Source organism: Phacochoerus africanus, chromosome 4, assembly GCF_016906955.1.
Source record: "Phacochoerus africanus isolate WHEZ1 chromosome 4, ROS_Pafr_v1, whole genome shotgun sequence".
In the NCBI taxonomy this organism is placed as follows: Eukaryota; Metazoa; Chordata; class Mammalia; order Artiodactyla; family Suidae; genus Phacochoerus; species Phacochoerus africanus.
The window spans coordinates 12,341,844-12,359,094 of record NC_062547.1 but is presented as its reverse complement, the minus strand read 5'-3'; the positions used below and the strand labels follow the sequence as shown (position 1 = coordinate 12,359,094).

The 17,251-nt window shown below is 43.0% G+C and overlaps 1 protein-coding gene across 1 annotated transcript; it reads right to left on the bottom strand.

Moving 5' to 3' along the window:
* Positions 1–334: 334 nt before the first annotated feature.
* LOC125123965 (glycine N-acyltransferase-like) lies at positions 335–16,731 on the bottom strand. Its single transcript, XM_047774139.1, has 6 exons — positions 16,556–16,731; positions 13,200–13,295; positions 9,993–10,100; positions 5,617–5,743; positions 3,926–4,097; positions 335–1,275 (listed from the first exon to the last, which is right to left on the bottom strand). Exons 2-6 carry the CDS (start codon positions 13,275–13,277, stop codon positions 876–878), a joined length of 885 nt encoding a protein of 294 aa, XP_047630095.1. The 5' UTR covers positions 13,278–13,295; positions 16,556–16,731; the 3' UTR covers positions 335–875.
* Between the last annotated feature and the right edge of the window lie 520 nt (positions 16,732–17,251).

Genomic DNA, 17,251 nt, shown 5'->3' with positions numbered 1-17,251 from the left:
GGGTCTTTGGTGCTGGGATCCTTGGGTGCGCATGCCACCAAGAAGGACCCTGAGTCAGACCAAATACAGGCCAAGTAAGACGACTGGCCAGAGACAACCTGGAAACTAACCCCATTGCTGTAAAACCTGAGGTTGCAGCCACATGGCAGAGCTCTTCTCCTGGGTTCTCTCACCCTGCTGCTCTCTGCCGGCACACCCTTTTCCAATAAAGCCTCTTGTTTTGTCAGCATGTGTGTCTCCTCAGACAATTCATTTCTGAGTGTTAGACAAGAGCCCATTCTTGGGCCCTACAAGAGGTCCCACTCTCGGCAACATTAACTAATCAGTCTTTTTCTTTTGGTTCTCTCAGTGCTTTATTTAATAATATTTATACATAATATAGTTCACATAATTACAAGAATTAAGAAGTGACTTAGATAAGGCTGTCTTGCAAAAACCTACTCAGAAGATGGGTTACCCTTCCATCAATTAAAAAAAAAAAACCAGGAACACAGAGCGGGGGTTGGGGGGGGTTGGGGAGGAATCATACGACCTACAAAATATTGCAACCCTTCTGGCAAATTGGAAAGGGTCGGTGAGCTGGGAGTTCCAAGAAGAACAATGTAGAAAAGCATGAAACTCATTTTAAAGCGTGGCAAGGATCTGGGAAGTATGAGCACTGTACCAGCCAGAGTGCAGGTGCACGTGGTCTGTTTGGTACTGAGGAAATGAAGGGAATTCTGGGAGGCATGTGAGCATAGACTGAGGCTGTCCTGTCCACCACCCATCACCACTTTCCCAGAGCTCGGACCACTTCACTACCACTGATTACAGTTTATTCTTTCTCTCTGCTCGCCCATTAGCCACACGCCCCATCTACTCACATTGCCTTCCGTTCAAGGCAAAAAGTTCCACTGGTTCCAATCACAGGGCATGCGGATATTCTTCATGTTCAAGGCCAATTTTTGCATGACGTGATTAGCCCTGTCCACGTGGGAATACATGGGGAAGCCGAGTTTGTTCAGAGCCTGGGTCTGGATGCAGCTGAGGTAGGTGATGAGGCCCTGCCCCCGGTACTTGGGCGTGGTGCCTGCCATCCGCATCTCTCCTGTCTGGTCCATCAGGACCCAGGACACGGGGGTCCCCTCAGGCCCCAGCAGGCACCAGTTGGGGAAGGTCTGGATACAGCGCTCGATGAATCTCTGGCTCCTCTCATTGCCACCAAAATACCAGAATGTATTCACCAAAGCAGCGTGGGAAGGATCCAGGGATGACAGTTGCAGTATCTTTTGATGGCTATTGGGGACAAGGGGGAAAGAAGAGCCCATAAATCACACCTACTGTGAAGTATTTCATTTGTTCCCCCCACCCTCAAAATTGTCCTGAGAGGTGACTAGGAGAGTATTTAAAGGTATGTGTTCTGCAGCCAGACTGCTCAGTTCATAATCCGACTCCTTGTGTGATTTGGGGCTAATTTAATGCATTTCTCACTTCCTCTATTTCTTCATCTAATAAATAAGGATGACAACCACACCTGTCTTATAGAATCATCGTGGGGCTTAAATGAGTCAATGGATGTAGGGGCTGATCCCCAGTGCCTTAGAGAGTAATACTCCCTAGGAATTAGCTACAATTGTTTCATTTGGCCTGGGCTGCAACCTTCTTACCTAGATGGGACAAGTGTTTGTACCCTCTTTTTGCATAGAAGGAAAAAGTTGCAGAGAAAATAACTAAGTACCCCAAAGCCCATGCTTCCAAGCAGTGAAGCCAGAGCTAAGAATGTTGGCCTCCAAAGGTCCTTGGCTTCTATGTTGAATGAGTAAGGAGGCTAAAGTCCAGAAGCATCCGCGATGTGGAGGGCACGCAGCCCCCTAGCCCCCCAACCTGGGTACAGCGTCCTGAATCTGAGGGCTTCGGCAGACAGTAAAGGGGCTTCTCTAGGTGTCCTTGGATGAGCCCATAAAGTCAAACTAGGAGATCTGGACCCAGGCCCCACTTATGTCCTTAACCATCCACGTGATCTGAACAAGCTCGTTCCTTATCTGAGCCTGTTTGCTGTCAGGACAATGGGGATAATGTCTCCCATTCTGTCTATCCCACAGTGAAGACAAGAAGACCCAGGGAGATTCTAGATGTGAAGGTGTTTTCCAGGTTATAGTGTGTGAAACAATGTGAATTAAGCTCTCCTGGGAATGTCAGTACAGAGCAGACCTCAGGATTGGGCACCTCCAGCTCAAATCTCTACCTTCAGAGTTCCGCTTTACAGTGAGAGACTGGACATCAGTGGGGGAAAATACACTTTGCTGACATTCTTTTTACTGGAACACTTGTTTAGTGAAATGAATTTACTGAACACCTACTATATGCCAGGCATTGTTCTGGCTGTGGAGGATCCATCAGTGAAGAAGAACGGGAGGGAGCCAGCTCTCCTGGGGCTGGGAATGTTGTTGGGGAGAGTTCCAACATCTAGTAAGTAAGTTAACTGCATTAGCTAATTTCAAATAATCATTAAGTGCTATGAATAAAGTAAAACTGGGTCACGGATGGAAAATAAATGGGAAGGGACATTTGAGAAGTTCTGAATAGCAAAGGAAATCACATGAGCAGGGTTGGGTGGAATGGGGGGAAACACATTTTAAGCAGAGGGAAAAGCTGATTCAAAGGGCCTGAGTTTGCAACAATCGATGGCAGGAGAAATACCGGTGCGGTTGGGGGGAGTAAGCAAGAGATGCGGTGGGGTCTAAAAAGTAGATGGGTGTTGGCTCTTACAGGGTGGGGGAGTTCAAAATTACCTCCAAGTGATATGGGACATCCTGGACTCTTTTTTTTTTGCCTTTTCTAGGGCCTCTCCCACAGCATATGGAGGTTTCCAGCCTAGGGGTCTAATCAGAGCTGTAGCCTGCGGCCTATGCCACAGCCACAGCAACACCAGATCTGAGTCACATCTGCAACCTACACCACAGCTCACGGCAACGCTGCATCCTTAACCCACTGAGCAAGGCCAGGGATCGAATTTGCAACCTCATGGTTCCTAGTCGGATTTGTTAATCACTGAGCCACGACGGGTACTCCGTAGTCCTGAACTCTTTTAAGCAGAGGAAGGACATTGTCTAATGTACATTTTTTTTTTAAAAGAAGATTATCCTGGCTGCTCTGCATACAATGGATTGGAAGGAGGCCAAAGCAAAAGCTGGAAGAGAAGGTGGGTGGTATACTGGGTGGAATGGTGTGTCCTCTCAAAAAATACGTCCACTGGAGTTCCTGTTGTGGTGCAGTGGAAACGAATCCAACTGGTAACCATGAGCTTATGGGTTTGAACCCTGGCCTCACTGAGTGGGTTAAGGATCCAGCGTTGCCATGAGCTATAGCGTAGGTTGCAGAGGCGGCTCCGATCCCAAGTTGCTGCGGCTGTGGCTGTGGCCAGCAGCTGTAGCTCCGACTGGGCCCCTAGCCTGGGACCCTTGGGAACCTTTATATGGCATGGGTGTGGCCCTAAAAAGCAAAATAAATAAATAAAAAATAAAAAAAGATATGTCTACCTGGAAAAGGGTCATTGTACATGTAAACACATTAAAGATCTCAACATGAAATCATCTTGGGTTATCTGATGAACCTCTACTCCAATGACAATTATCCTTTTATTAGACAGAAGAGAAGACACACCCATGGAGAGATTAGAGTGATGAAGCCACAAGCCAAGGAAGGCCTAGAGCCACCAGAAGCTGGAAGAGGCAAGAGAGGATTCTTTCCTAGGCTTTGAAGGGAACATGGGCTTGCCAGCCCTTGGGCTTGAGCCTTCTGGCCTCCAGAATGGTGAGAGCACAAATTTCTGTTGTTTAAGCCACTACAGTTTGTTGTGATTTTTGGTGGATGTCCTAGAAAACTAATACATGGGCTACTTCAGGGGTGACAGAGTGGAGCAGTGCAGAGCAGCTTCTAGACTTACATGGACTTGAATTTGTTATCATTGGGCGATGGGTTCTTTGCATCCAGCAGGGAATTGGCCATTTTCTTTCCTAACTCAGAGACCATATAGAGTAAGCATTGTGTTTGCTTCACTTTACCCAGTTTAAGAGCTGCAAGATTTTTTATCACATCATCCAGGCTGGACTGCGTACCTACATGGGAGTAACAAGGAATCATATGAGCCATCACTGTTCATTTAAAGGTCTGGAAAAAGCTGTCCAGTGGCTGGAAAGTTGTGGGTTTAGAATGATCAAAACTCATGTTCTGGAGTTTCTGCCAGCACAGACAAATCCAGCACCAACAATTAGAGACTGTGGCTAACTTAGCCCTGCCAGCTCATAGACAACTCCCAGCTGACTGCAGCCACACGGTTGAATCCAGGAGAAACCAGTGGAAGAATTACCCCACTTAGTCTATTCCAAATTGCTGAACCACAGATTCATGAGCTAATAAATGAGTGTTGTTTTAGGTTACTATTTAGGGATGGTTTGAAAACCTAACTGATAAAACCAGGCATAGTGCTAAGCACTTCTCATTCAAGATCTTATTTGATTTTTAAATGGCTCTATGTTTTGAGTACTATTATACTTCATTTTTATATATAAGGAAGCTGATCCATAGAGACCCACATGCCATAGATCACACAATTGATAGCATGCCCAACAAGATCACAATTTGAGGTAGCCTGACTCCAGAGGGCACTTTTTTTTTTCTGTGCATTTATTTCCATTTTAGGAAGGTGCAATATTGTTGTCAGCTCAACTCCACTTGCAGAGCAACTAAACTTACACATTTTCCCACAAATGTGTCTGATTACAATAAAAATATGGAATGCTTCATGAATTTGCACATCATCCAAGCTAGCACATTCTTAACCAGTAAATTCCTCCTTTGTAAATATGACATAATTATAAACGGATGAGACAGAGAGGAAGCTCTGGTCCCATATTCAAGCTCTCTGATAGATTCTGTAATAAATCATGAATCCTTAGCTATTAAGAAATTACATTACTCATGATTTCCTGTGTAAACTCCACACCCTGCAGTCTTTGGTTCTAATTCACTATTGTTGGAGAAAATCATCAAGAAGATGCAGCTCTCAGTTGAGCTGTGAGCTGGACCCAGGCAATTGGAGGCTCCCCACCCTCTCTTCCTGTTCTTGGCAAGTGTGTTCCTCTTGCTTTCTCAGCTCCCAGAAGCTGCTCCAAGGACCCAGCCTGGAGGTGGAAATGTGGTGTTGTGATATCTGGATTGGGAACACGTCTGAAGTCTGATAAGGACATTGTCTACCTTTCTAAGATTTTGGCTGGCAGGGGAGGTGATCTAATCATCCTGCAGCCTCTCAAGACAAGCCTGGAAGTAAGTTCCCTTGCTTATTAAACCTGCCACCAACCACTCTGGAGTGGTCTGCCTCTTTTGTGGATCTCTCCCTGCAATATGTGTGTATGGGGGCTGGTTTCAGATTTCACCTGGGAAGCTCCCAAGGAGGTTTGTGACGTAACAACTAGGGAGGCAGTGGCAGTTGAGAGAAAAAATGGACAGCAGGCTGAGTGTCTGGGGCTTAGAGTAAAGACATAGAGGATATGAGGGGGGGTTATTAAAAAATGAAAAGTGACCCTAAAGATGTGGTTGGGAGATCCCAGCAGCTAGCCCACATCCTGGTCCCCTTACTTTGAATCTGCAAGTGTTGTTTCCAGTTGATGACTTCTGGTAAGCCAAGGAATTCTTGACATTTCTTAGGGTCCTTGGAGTAGACTTGATAAGTATTGGTGTAGTGATCGAGTTCATCTGTCATCTCCTGTTTGGGTTGTAAAATGTAGAATCAACCAAAATGCTTGTGTTTAGTGATTACCATACTAGTTTTCAGTGCTCCATTATATTATGATATTTTAAAATACTCACATATTAGTATTTTTTGTGGTATTGTTTTATTAAGGATTATTTACATGATGAGCTCAAGTCAAAGACTTCCTTATTCAATTAATAATGAAAAATGTCCCACGAGATCCTGCTGTGTAGCACTGGGAATTATGTCTAGTCACATATGATGGAGCATGATGATGTGAGAGAAAAGATTGTGTATTTGTATGTGTAGCTGGGTCACCATGCTGTACAGTAGAACACTGTAAACAGGCTATAATGAAAAAGAAAAAAAAAAAGAAAAATGTCCTGGACAAAACAACTATTCCTAACTCAGCTATTTCTTTAAATTTTCAAACCAAACAAAAATGACCGATTGAAAATTATTTTTCGGAGATCCCATTATGGCTCCATGGTATCGAACCCAACTAGTATCCATGAGGATGCAGGTTTGATCCCTGGCCTTGATCATTGGGTTATGGATCTGGCATTGCCATGAGCTCTGGTGTAGGTAGCAGATGAGTCTCAGATCCTGTGTTGCTGTGGCTGTGATGTAGGCTATCAGCTGCAGTTCTGATTCGACCCCTAGCCTGGGAATTTCCACATGCCACAAGTGCAGCCCCCAAAAAAAGCAAAAAAAAAAAGGCAAAATAAAAAGAAAAAACAGAAAAGAAAATTATTTTTCTATACCTCCTTAAAACAATAAGATGCATGAAAAGTGACTTTGCACTAAATCTTGCCTTCTCTTTCTGCTCTTGAGAAACTGTAACTTCTCCATGTTGCCCAATCTATTTCCATGAGCACAGACAACAGTCAGCAAAAACCAAGCTAGCATCCAACACCGTATTTGGGATTGTGACTTAGTCCTACCAGCTCATGTAAAATGACAATTGAGAAGGAAAATCTTTGGCCAAAAGAATAAATCTTGGTACAGTTCATGGATTAATATTGTTAAAATAGTCGTAATACCCAAAGTCATCTGTAGATTCAATTCAATTCCTATTAAACTTCCAGGAGCATTTTTCACAGAAATAGAAAAAAAAGGCCTAAAATTTATATGGAACCAAAAATGAATTGAATAGACAAAGGAATCCTGAGGAAGACAAACATACATGGAAGCTTTGTACTTTCTGATATCAAACTATATTACAAAGCTGTAGTAATCAAAACATTACGGTGCTGGCATAAAAACAGACACACAGACCAATTTTCTGGGAGCCCAGAAATAAACAAACACAGTCAACTAATATTTGACAAAGGAACCAAGAATACTCAATGGGGAAAGGATAGTCTCTCCAATAAATGGTATTGGAAAAGCTGCATAACAACATGCACAAGAGTGATATCTTCTTGGATCCCAATCTTACACCTCAAAAAATTAACTCAAAATGGACTAAAGACTTAAATATAAGTACTAAAACCATAAAAACCTAGAAGAAAATATAGGGACAAAGCTCCTTAACATAGGTCTTGGCAGTTATACTTTGGATATGACACCAAAAATTACAAGCAAAGCAGACAAAAACTGGAGTTCCCATTGTGGCACAGTGGAAATGAATCCAAGTATCCATGAGGATGTGGGTTCAACCCCTGGCCTTGCACAGCAGGTTAAGGATCTGGCATTGCCGTGAGCTGTGGTGTAGTTCGCAGACGTGGCTCGGATCTGGTGTTGTTGTGGCTGTGGTGTTGGCCAGCAGCTTTAGCTCTGATTCAGCCCCTAGCATGGGAACTTCCATATGCCGAGGGTGTGGCCCTAAAAAAAAGAAAAAAAGAAGAAGGCAAAAATCAACAATTGGGACTACATCAAACTAAAAGGCTTCTGCACAGCAAAAGAAACAATTGACAAAACAAAGAGGTAAGTGCTGTATGATCTCTTTTACATGAGGAATTTAAAAAAGTTGAATCATAGAAAGAGAGTTGAATGGTGGTTACCAGAGGCTGGGAGGGGGGCGGGTAAATGGGGAGATATTGGTCAAAGGATACAAACTTCCAGTTAGAAGATGGATAGGTCCTGGGGATCTAACGTACACTGTGGGGATTATAGTTAAAAATTACTGTATTATTGAAGTTCCTATCATGACTCAGTGGTTAGCAAACCTGACTAGTATCCATGAGGATGCAGGTTCGATCCCTGGCTTCTCGCAGTGGGTTGAGGATCCAATGTTGCCATGAGCTGTGGTGTACGTCGAAGACTCAGCTCGGATCCCGTGTTGCTGTGGCTCTGGTGTAGGCCAGCGGCTACAGCTCCAATTGGAGCCCTAGCCTGGGAACCTCTGTATGCCATAGGTTCAGCCCTAAAAGAAAAAGACAAAAAAATTTTACTGTATTATATACAGTTGACTCTTGAACAACGTGGGGGTTAAAGGCACCAACTCTCCCCTTAGTCAAAAATCCGAGTATAACTACAGTCAGCCCTCTCTAAATGCAGTTTCACATCCACAGATTCAACCAACCACAGATGGTATAGTTCTGTGCTACGTAATTATTGAAAAAAATTCACTTATAAGTGGTCCTGCACAGCTCAAGGGTCAAGTGTACTTGATGGTTGCTAAGAGGGTAGACCTTAAATGTTTTCACCATATGAAAAAGGTAATTCTGTGACACGATGGAGGTGTTAGCTAAAGCTATGGTGGGAATCTATAATGTGTATCAAATCTATGTATGTTATACATTTTATACTTACACAATCTTATGTGTCAACTACTGCTCATAAAGCTGGAAAAATCTTATGTTTAAGATTATTATTTTTTTAGCTGTGCCCATGACATGCAAAATTTCCTGGGCCAGGGATTGAACCCCTACCACACCAGCAAACTGAGCTACAGAAGTCACAACACCAGATCCTTAGTCCGCTGAGCTACCAGGGAATTCCTTTAAGATGGTTTTTGAAAGTAGCTCAAACAATATTATTTCTCATTCAGATTTCTATTAATAACTAAAAGTCCTCATTTTCAAATTGTTATTTAATTTAGTTAATTTGAATAATACTTAATAACAATTTTACTTTTATGTAAAGTACATGAAATGGTTACCTATTTAATATTTTATATGAACATTTGGATTTTTACTTGAAATTGTAATATAATTATACATTTCATTTTTGAAAATTTTTTAAATTAAAAAAAAATTTTTTTGGTCTTTCTGTCTTTTTAAGGCTGCATCCGCAGCATATGGAGGTTCCCAGGCTAGGGGTCTAATCGGAGCTGTAGCCGACAGCCTAAGCCACAGCCACTGCAATGCCAGATCCTTAACCCACTGAGCAAGGCCAGGATCGAACCCACAAACTCGTGATTCCTAGTTGGATTCATTTCTGCTGTGCCACGATGGGAACTCCCTGAAATGTTTTAATTATTTAATTTCCCTAATTAAAATTTATACAAGATATAGTTAACAATTTTGACTATGTCACTTTGCTCCTTAATTTTCCTCAATTCACTTTGTTGTTTCGGCCCTTAGGCTTTGCAATGGCTATTTTCTCTGTTTTGAATGAAGTCCTGCCCTGCCATCATGTAAAAAATCTTATTTATCTTTAACGTCCAATTTTGGCAAAATTTCCAGTAAGAAGAAGCATTGATGATCCTCCATCTGCAAATGCTGCCACATATAGTTTTTTCCTGCCCCGTTTTGTCTTATTGATGACAGTAAGTTATATAGTGCAGCATCTCCATGGGGAGACAATATCACAATGAGAAGTTTTGAGTTAGCATGAATGAGTTGGTGTTTTTCAAAGGTAGGAAATATTTTTTTTTTTCCTTTAAGAGTTTAAAATGGAACTAGGGTCTGATTTATTAGAATGTAGAAATCTAGTTGGGAAATGCTCCTTAAGTCTTTGCGACAAAAGATCAGGCTCTTGTCTATGCCATCAACACAATCTTAAATTAGCAGGACCTTCCCCTGCTTGCCTCTGTTCCCCCAACCTGGACGCAAGAAATAAAATGTGTTGAGTCTTAAGCATCAGTAAAGGGCTGCTGGTGTTCAGATCATGCATATTTCACAGCATGATGTAATTTGTCTGTGGATTTACTTATAGGCTCCTCAAAGCTGTGGACTTTTTGAGGACAAGGACTTGGTAACCATCACCTTAATTCATTTCTGTATCCCCAGGGGCCAGCACATTGCCAGGCATGTGGTAGGAACCCAGCACACATGAACATAGATGCATATTCATTCTACATCTGGCATCTTACCTGCTCCTGAGGGCGAATAACCACTGTATTAAAATCAGGCCACTTGTCCACCAAGGCCTTTAGCTTGAAGGGGTTTCCCTGGTTCATGTGGAAGACGGTGCCATAAACCTGCAGTTTCCCGAGAGAGGAGAGGGTTGGCTTATTAGGAAGGGAGGACCAAAAGCATCATTTAATCAGGGCAAGGTTTATTTCTATGAAATTGTCCCTTTGTTTTCTTTTAAGAGCCACACCCGTGGTATAGGGAAGTTCCCAGATAGGGGTTGAATCAGAGCTAAAGCTGCCAGCTGACACTGCAGCCACAGCAACTCGGGATCCGAACTGAGTCTGGGACCTACAGCACAGCTCACGGCCTCGCCAGATCCCCAACCCACTGAGCCACGCCAGGGTTTAAACCTGCCTCCTCATGGATACCAGAGGGATTCATTTCCACTGTGCCACCACAGGAACTCCCATGAAAAAGGAAATTTTTTGATTGGAAGGTACCTAATGAGAATTTCTGCAGACCATTTTTGAGGTTTGATTTTTTCCCCAACAAATGTATCTTTCAAAAATATTTATCTACAAAATATTCAGACCAATGAAATTTATGACGAAAAGTATGAACTCTCCCATTATAGTTTTTAGTAAGATCTTCAGTAGATTTCCTTCTGTTCCTGTACACACACATCGAATTTCACAAAAATGAAACATTTCAGATACACTCTAGGTGCTTCCAATTTTCACTGTGAAAACTGACTCTTCAAAGAATATCTTTTTGCAGAAATCTTTGCATAGGTACCCACTATGCGCCCAGGGAAGGTTTTTCGAAGAAAGATTGCTGGGTCTACAGTTATCTACATGTTTTTAACGGAAACTTTCAAATTATCCTCTGGGCAAGGTAAACATTTCCTACCAGTAAGTAGGGGCTTTAGTAATTAAAGATCAGGGGCAATGTCTCTTTGGTCCTTTATTTATTTATTTATTTATTGATTATTATTTTTTGTCTTTTTGCCATTTTTGGGGCCGCTCCCACGGCATATGCAGGTTCCCAGGCTAGGGGTCTAATTGGAGCTGTAGCCGCAGGCCTACACCAGAGCCACAGCAAGGCGGGATCCCAGCCGTGTCTGCGACCTACACCACAGCTCACGGCAACGCCGGATCCTTAACCCACTGGGCAAGGCCAGGGATCAAACTCACAATCTCATGATTCCTAGTCAGATTCGTTAACCACTGCACCACGACGGGAACTCCTATTTATTTATTTTTTTAATTTTGTTGGAGTAGAGTGGATTGACAATGTTGTCTTAGTTTTGGGTGTAGAGCAAAGTGAATCAGTTGTACACATACATCTCTCCATTCCTTTTGAGATTCCTTTCCCATGTAGGTTATTATACCGTATTGAGGAGCTTTCCCTGTGCTACACAGTAGGTCCTTGCTACTTACATATTTTATGTATAGTAGTGCATGTGTGCTAATCCCAACCGCTCTCTCTCTCTCCCCCTCTTTTTTTTTTTTTTTTTTTTGCCTTTCTAGGGCCACATCTACATAGCATGTGACCCTTTGGGATTGGCTTGCTTTCACTCAGCACAATTTTTTGGAGATGCATCCAGATTGTTGCAGGTATCCATAGCTCGTTCCTTCTTTATCATTCAGTGGTATTCCGTGGTATGGATGTGCCATGGTTCATTCACCTATGAAAGGACATCTGGGTTGCCTCCAGTTTTTGACTCTGAGGGATAAGGCTCTCATAGACATTTGTGTATTCGAGTTTGTGTGACCATAAACGTGCATTTCTCTGGGGCAAATGCTCAGAACTGCGATTGTTGGTTGTGTGCTGGTTGGACAGGGAGTGTTGGAAGAAACAGACAAGTTGCTTTTCAAGACTGGCTGTGCCATTTCACATTCCTACCAGCAAGAGCTGAGAGATCCCGTTTCTCCTCACTTTTGCCATCTGAAGTTGAGAGAGATTTTTGCTCCAAACATTCAGGCAAGCTCAGGAAAGCTCACATTCGGTAGGTGACTTCTATTTCTGGCCCCAGCAGTATAACCAGTTGGGCAAGTTATTTGTTTTCTTGGCCTTAGATACATCCTCTGCAACACAGGGAGAAGCCTGATACCCATCCCATGTGGGCGTTTGGAAGTGTGTGTGAGTTCACAGATAAAGCCCAGGAGCTGGGGTGAAGTAAGAGTGATAACTGCCTCCTATTGCTTCTAATGGACCACTCTGCCACCGTTTCTGGCCCCGACATACCCAGGTGGTGCTGGTGTGGACAGTGGTTGCATGTGACTTGAGCTTCTAGCTTTAGCTATAAAAGTAGCTTTTTAAAAGAGCAGTTCCAAAATAAAATAAAACAAAAGACAAAGCATTTCCTAGCTTTGTCAATCCTCTGAGTGGTAAAAATGAAAATATAAGTGAAATACGTGTAAATCCAGCCCCTTGGTAACAAATGTTGCAATAAAATAATGAAGGGTATGTAATCATTTCTAGGTCTTCTCCATGGATAGTGTACCTTCTTTTGGGTGTCAAAGAGATAGGATTTGGCCTATGAAATATTCCCCAAAGACACATGGTGGTAACCTCACCTCAGGCAGAAAGGTTGAAAAATTATTATGTCTTAGGTGCACCTCTTAACGAAAAACCAAGGAAATGTTTTTGCCTCTGCAAGGAACAGTTTGGGGCCACTTAAAAATATTGGGCATGGAGTTCTCATTGTGGTGCAGCAGAAATGAACCCGACGAGTAACCATGAAGACATGGGTTCCATCCCTGGCCTTGCTCAGTGGGTTAAGGATCTGGCATTGCCACGAGCTGTGGTGTAGGTCACAGGTGCGGCTCAGGTCCTGCATTGCTGTGGCCTGTGACATGGTCTGGCAGTTGTAGCTCCAATTCGAGCCCTAGCCTGGGAACTTCCCCATGCCACAGGGGCAGCCCTAAAAAGCAAATATATGTCTGTCTGTCTGTCTATCTATCTATCTATCTATCTATCTATCTATCTATCTATCTACCTATGTATCTATCTATCTATGTATTTGGATAGGTCGTATTCCTGAGACCTGCTTCCTCTTCCAGGACAAATATCCATTCCTTGCCAAGAAGGTGTGGACTGCATGAGATGTACCATGAGTGAGTTTCTGCTACCGAAGGCATGCTCAGTCAAAGCTCATTTTCTTTCCCTCCTGTTACAGGAAGAGACAACCCTCTGGTTCCCTAAGAATGCCCCGTGCTCACCTTTAAGGACTCAGGGAGGCTCTTCCTCAAGCATTTCTCTAGCCTCAGCAGCATCTGGGGACTCTGCAAGTGGAGCATCTTGGCAGGTACCTTAGCCTAGAAGAGGACCAAGAAAACAGGCAGGAATGAGAAGATGGTGAACCAAATAGATGACACAAACAGATGGAAAGACATTCCATGCTCTTGGATTGGAAGCACCAATATGACCAAAATGATCATACCGCCCAAGGCAATCTACAGATTCCATGCAATGCCGATCAAATTACCAAGGACATTTTTCACAGAACTTGAACCAAATAGTTCAATGTTTGTTTGGAAGCACAAAAGACCTAGAAGAGCCAAAGACATCCTGAGAACGAAAAATGGAGCTGGAGGAATCAGGCTTCCTGACTTCAGACTCTACTGCAAAGCTACAATCATCAAAACCATATGGCCCTGGCACAAAGACAGAAATATACATGGGTGGAAGAGGGGAGAAAGCCCAGAGTTAAACCCATGCACCGACAGCCAACTAGGCTGTGACAAAGGAGGCGAGAATATACGATGGAGAAAAGACAGCCCCTTCAAGAAGTGGTGCTGGGAAAACTAGTGACAGCCACATGGAAAAGAAGGAAATTAGAACCCTTCCTAACACCATACACACAAATAATCTCCAAGTGGATTAAAGACCTCAATGTAAGACCAGATACTCTAAAACTCTTAGTGGAAAACATAGGCCAAACACTCTCTGACATAAACCACAGCAAGATCTTCTCAGATCCACCACCTAGAATCATGACAATCAAAGAAAAATAAACAAATGGGACTTAATTAAAACGGAAAGTTTCTGCACAGCAACGGAATCCCTAAACAAAATGAAAAGACAACCCACAGAATGGGAGAAGATTTTGCAAATGAAAATCTTCACAACTGACAAGGGATTAATCTCCAAAGTTTATAAACACCCTCTGTAGCTCAATACCAAAACCAAACAAACAAACAAAAAAAATCCAAACAACCCCATCAAAAAAATAGGCAAGGGATCCAAACAGATAATTCTCCAAAGAAGACATACACATGGCCAAAAAACACATGAAGAGATGTTCAACATCACTCATTAGCAGAGAAATGCAAATCACGACCACTCTGAGGTACCACCTTACACCAGCCAGAATGGCCATCATCCGAAAGTCTACAAACAGTAAATGCTGAAGAGAGTGTGGACAAAAGGGAACCCCACTTACACTGCTGGTGGGAATGTAAATTGGTGCAACCACTGTGGAACGCAAGATGGAGATTCCTCAGAAAGCTAAACACAGAATTACCATTTGATCCAGTAATCCCACTCCTGGGCATCTATCCAGAGAAAACCATGACTTGAAAACATACATCTACTCCAATAGGCAAGGCAACATGAATGGAAACAACCTAACTGCCCATCGACAGAAGAGTGCATAAAGAAGATGTGGTACATATACACAATGAATATTCCTCAGCCATTAATAGGAAAAGAAATAACTGCATTTGCAGCAACATGGATGGACCTAGAAACTATCATGCTTAGTGAAGTCAGACAGTGAGACCCCAACATCAAAGGTTATCACTTACATGTGGAATCTTAAAAACAGGCACAGCGAACTTCTTTGCAGAATAGATACTGACGCCCAGACTTTGAAAAACCTATGGTTTCCAAATGAGACAGGCTGGGGATGGGGAGATGCACGGAGGGTTTGGGATGGAAATGCTGTAAAAATTTGGTTGTGATGATCGTTGTAACATCTATAAATGTAATAAAGTTCACTGAGTCATAAAAAAAAAGACAACTAATAAAAAAACAAGACAATCTCAACATCTAGCCCTAGGATAAGGCCACATCAATCACGTTCGCTCATAGCAGATAGGGACAGAGTAAAGGAGACAAAGTAGGTGATTAAATAATTCATACTCACCAGGGGATTGTAAGGAAAGAATAAAAGTATGGGATGCCCCTGTGAGTTAATGATTACTTGAGAAAACCAGCTTACTGAACAATAAAACCAAGCAGGCTTGCGTGGAAACAAAAGCATGACACAGCACATAAGGCATGCTCCCAGATAGAAAACACTGGTGGAACTAGACCCACATCCTACCCAGTGAGGTTGGTGACACAGTGAGTCCTAGGATATGCTCTTCTGCACACAGTAAAAATAAAAAATACAGGAAAAGGTGATGTTCTACTGAAACCTGAGATGATGGATCATATTTTAGCAAAGCCCGCCTTTTTGCCGGTTTCTACTATGGCATGACCGTCCCGGTTGGACCCTGCTGGGACAAGAACGCTCCCCTGCCTGACACAGAAGAGGCACTGCTGATGCAGGCTGACGTCTACTCAAGAATGAAGAAGAAGGTGGTCTTCTGCCCTCTCCACTTTTCCTTTGATGATAAAACTGTAGCCCACTAAATTCTTGGGGACGGAGCACTCCCTTGCCAGCAGGCTCGTATTTCTCACAAGCGTTCCTATACTAACAAACTCTTTCCTGACCTGTGGCTCTGCTTCTCACTGAAGTCTTTCTGTGCCGAGACAGACCTGACACCTCACTGCCATTCTACTGGCTTCATCAGTTGGTGGCAACTCTAGGAACCATCAAGACAAGAACGGTCACACGAACAAAGGACAACACTCAAACAAAAGGAGAAAAGAGAGAAGAAAACAAAGGACACAGTTCTTGATTAAAAGAGGTAAATCTTTGCTCATAGACATTAAAGAAGCAGTAGAGGTGAGAATTGTAAGGATGTGGAGAGAGAAATTCAGAAGGGAAAACAAAAGAGGAAAAAGGCATTTCATGGCCATACCATGACGGATAAAAATCTTTGGAATGACCTTTCTTTTTCACATGATTTGAATTAACAATAAATCTGGTCTGCGTTCCAGTCCACGTTCCTCTGCATGTGTCCTCCCTGACTGTGAACAGACTATTTCGCTTTCCCGGTTAACCTTTATCTAAGGAACAGGCCACCTCTTTTAGAGTGCTTCCTACAGGAGTAAATCGAATAATGTCTGCACGTACCTCTACAGTAGGTGCTAGATACACATCATTTGGATCGGGAGCCTTCCTTGCAGCTGTTATTACCGCTCCATGCAACCCCCCTCCATATCGTTGATCTGCTCAGAATGGAAACCGGCCTTAGCCCTTCCAAGAATGTTTTCTGCTCGACACATACTACATGTGACAGATTACTTCTCAGACGGAATAAACTCCCTCTCCTTCAAAGTGTATCAATAAGTGAGCTCAGCCCTCTTATCTAGAACCAACAAGATCATCTGATTTTTCCCCTGTTCGTGGGAGAAAAAGAAGGCAAGTCTCACAACAGTGATTCTCTCACCATCCGGGCCTCACCTGAAAAGTTGTCTCTGTGCAGAAAGATCCCCAGGACGAAATGCGAAGCAGCAGACTTTTCCAGAATGTGGAATTCTTTTTGTCTTGGCCCACACAGCCAGGACTTGCCAGTGTGTTCTGGTAATTTTTCTCCAGAAACAGCTGAGTTGCAGCCGTTAACAAAGACCTTGCCTCTTTAAGAGGGGGAGGGTGGGGAAGCTTCTATTAGCTGGCGTGTTGTCCAGTGGCACCAGGTCCCTCCCTCTGGGTCACATGTACTGCTGCTTCTGCAAGTTTGGGAGCCTGGCTGAAACTCAGAGTTTGTGTTCTGATCCCACCACTTACTGGTTGTATGTTTATAGCCAAGTTATCTAATCTCTCTGTGCCTCAGTTTCCTCATGTACTCATGCTACCTCCTCTTCCTAGGTTTTGGGTTTTGTTTTTGTGAGTTAAATAGGCTAGCATTTGTGAAATGTTTAGGTGAGTGCCTGACAAATATAAAACATGTGTTACTGTTTCCTAAATGAAACAAAGCAAAACAAAATTACCCGAATGTAGGGTAGGCTGGATGTGTAAATATGTCTCTCCAAATCTTGAATGAAATACTTTTTCCCTGTGGTTATAGACCCAGCCCCTTTTGATAAGAGCATTATTGTAATTATTATTATTATTTTGCTTTTTAGGGCCAAATCTGGACGTTGAAGCCGAGCTGCAGCT

Coding starts and splice junctions, on each gene's coding strand:
- LOC125123965 (XM_047774139.1), bottom strand. CDS start 13,277: ATGCTCCACTTGCAGAGTCCCCAGATGCTGCTGAGGCTAGAGAAATGC. Junction 5,744..9,992: donor TTATTCGCCCTCAGGAGCAG/GTAAGATGCCAG, acceptor CAACCCAAACAG/GAGATGACAGATGAACTCGA. Junction 4,098..5,616: donor ACAACACTTGCAGATTCAAA/GTAAGGGGACCA, acceptor ACTCCCATGTAG/GTACGCAGTCCAGCCTGGAT.